General features: G+C 44.7%; 1 protein-coding gene across 1 annotated transcript; it reads right to left on the bottom strand.

The window, feature by feature from the left end:
* Window positions 1-289: 289 nt before the first annotated feature.
* Window positions 290-1,450, bottom strand: LOC149267499 (uncharacterized). Its single transcript, XM_089412207.1, has one exon. It carries the CDS (start codon window positions 1,448-1,450, stop codon window positions 290-292), a length of 1,161 nt encoding a protein of 386 aa, XP_089268333.1.
* Window positions 1,451-2,244: the final 794 nt, after the last annotated feature.

The following is a 2,244-nucleotide window of genomic DNA, read 5'->3' on the forward strand; positions in this document are numbered from 1 at the left end:
ATCAGTTTATAGCCAATGTTACAAAGAGATATGGGACGAAATCTATTGAAGGAGTTGGCGCCCTTCTCCTTAGGGATAAGTGCAAGGAATGAGGAATTTGTGCTTCCTCCAATTTTCTGACAGGCTTGCGATTTTTGGACCATTTTATAGAGATTTGTTCCCAGAATGTGCCAGCAGGAATGGAGAAACTTGGCGGAGAAACCATCAGGACCTGGGGCGTCCATGGCAAAGAGAGCGCTTTTGACCTCGTCCATGGTGACTTTGGCTTCTTGTTGGTGATTCAACTCAACTAAACCCCGTCCAGAAGACAAGAGTTCTGAGTCGCATTCACCTCTTCGTTGTACAGGTTTTGGAAGTGGAGAAAGGTTGCTTGCTTGATGCCTGTAAAGTCTTTGTGGATAATAGATTCTTCTTTAATTTCAGCTATGTAGTTGAAACTTTTTCTGGCTTGAGTTTTCTTGTGGAAATATGAAGAGTTTCTATCTCCTGCTTTGAGCCAAAGGCAGCGAGATTTAATCCTCCATGTTTCCTCTTCGTCCAGGCAGGCTTTATGATATTGCTGTTGGAGTTGGACCTCTTTGTCAAGAATTTCTTTAGACATGTATGCCTCCTCCGAGAGCAGGTGGTGGGCATCTAGCTGACTTTGGAGTCTTTTCCTTTCAGCTGCTGGGTTAGGAAGAGTTTTGGCCCAACACTTTAGGGCAAATTTCACTCTTTTGAGTTTTTCTTCCCATATGTAAAATGGAGATCCGTTGACTGGCTGGGACCAACTTTCCTTGACTATCTGCAAAAAGCTAGGTTCCTTGATCCAAAGAGGGTTGAACTTGAAGGGGATGGGGCCAAGATCAGAGTGAGCCTGGAGAATCAGCTTGATAGGATTGTGATCAGAGGTGCTACAAGGAAGGATATGCATACTAGCGTCTAAACCAAGCAAAAGGAAGGAACTTTGAACAAAGAATCTATCCAGCCTTGCTGCAATGTGTCCAGGCCCTATTCTTTTATTTGACCACGTGTACTTACCAGAAACAGGCTTGATATCTAACAGATCCCAATCTTGAAGGAGATCCTCTGCCCATTCCCTTGCCGGGTCTCGCACAATGCTTCCTCCACGCTTTTCTGAAGAATGCAGCGTGAGGTTTAGGTCTCCTGCAATGATGGTGTTTTCTAGATTGCCCAGATCTGCTTGGTTTCTTATTGAATCCCAGCAGGTCTTTTTTTCTCCAGCATTGACCGGCACATAAACATTGAAGAGGCAAAAGGTTTCTTTAGTAACTAAATGTTGCATCTTTAGCATCAACCAGTGGGTATTTGAAATCTCAGTTATTAGCGAGAACGTGCTATCATTCCAAAGAGTTCCCAACCCTCCAGAGGCTCCTCGGGCTGAGACAACTGCTACTTTGCTCTTATTCCAGAGTTTTTTACTTGAATGAAGGAAGTCTGAATCCTCCATCTTAGTCTCCTGGAGAAGGAGTATGTCCGGGGCTTCTATTCTTATTAAATTTCTTATAGCCTCTTCTTTGATTTTTCTCCCCATACCCCTACAGTTCCAGGAGATTATTTTCATTATTTACCTTTGCTTTGCTAGGCTCCCTTGGAGCCTTGATGCTGGTTTCTTTCCATCTTCAGCTTCTTTGCTAACAACCTCTCCAAAGTTGGTTGGCTGCCCTGCAACTTATCCTTGTACATTTCGTACTCCCTTTTCTCCCAATCTGTTTTGTTCCCTCTTGTAGATCTCCTTACAGAGGCTTGGGAATCGCCTATTTCTCCTTCCTCCTCCAAGTCTTCTGATTCTTGGTCCTCTTCCTAAAATTCGACTGGGGTTTCTTTTGAGCTTTCTGCAATTCCTGAGTCCTTGGAAAGATTGGGTAGATTACCTTTCTCTGGAGTCACTGATTTTTGGACCACGACTTCATGGGTGTCCTCTGGTTGAGAGCTAAGAGGATCGAACCTATTTTCTGGGGTAGTCTTAGGCAGGATCTGCTGAGTAGGGGCCTGATGAGGACCTTTGCCATTAGTGCCTCCCGCCTTCTTTGTCTTGAGAGAAGTTTTAGATCGTTTGACTTGGTTCCAGTCGTCCTCCTTCCCTTGCACAGCTTCAATATTGGACGGGCAGCTTCTGGCGAAGTGGCCATAAACATGGCATTTCCGGCATTTGAAGGGCAACTGTTCATAGTCTAGTTTCTGCATATGCGTCTAGCTTCCTACCTTGATTTTGATGGCCTCTAGAAGTCCCACCTCCAGATC

The sequence above is a fragment of the Pinus tabuliformis genome, chromosome 6 (assembly GCF_031772625.1).
Source record: "Pinus tabuliformis cultivar Carrire ecotype Pingquan chromosome 6, CPIR1, whole genome shotgun sequence".
Classification (NCBI taxonomy): Eukaryota; Viridiplantae; Streptophyta; class Pinopsida; order Pinales; family Pinaceae; genus Pinus; species Pinus tabuliformis.

What these genes read in the sequence shown, in the direction of transcription:
- LOC149267499 (XM_089412207.1), bottom strand. Translation starts at nt 1,450, where the DNA reads ATGGAGGATTCAGACTTCCTTCATTCAAGTAAAAAACTCTGGAATAAG.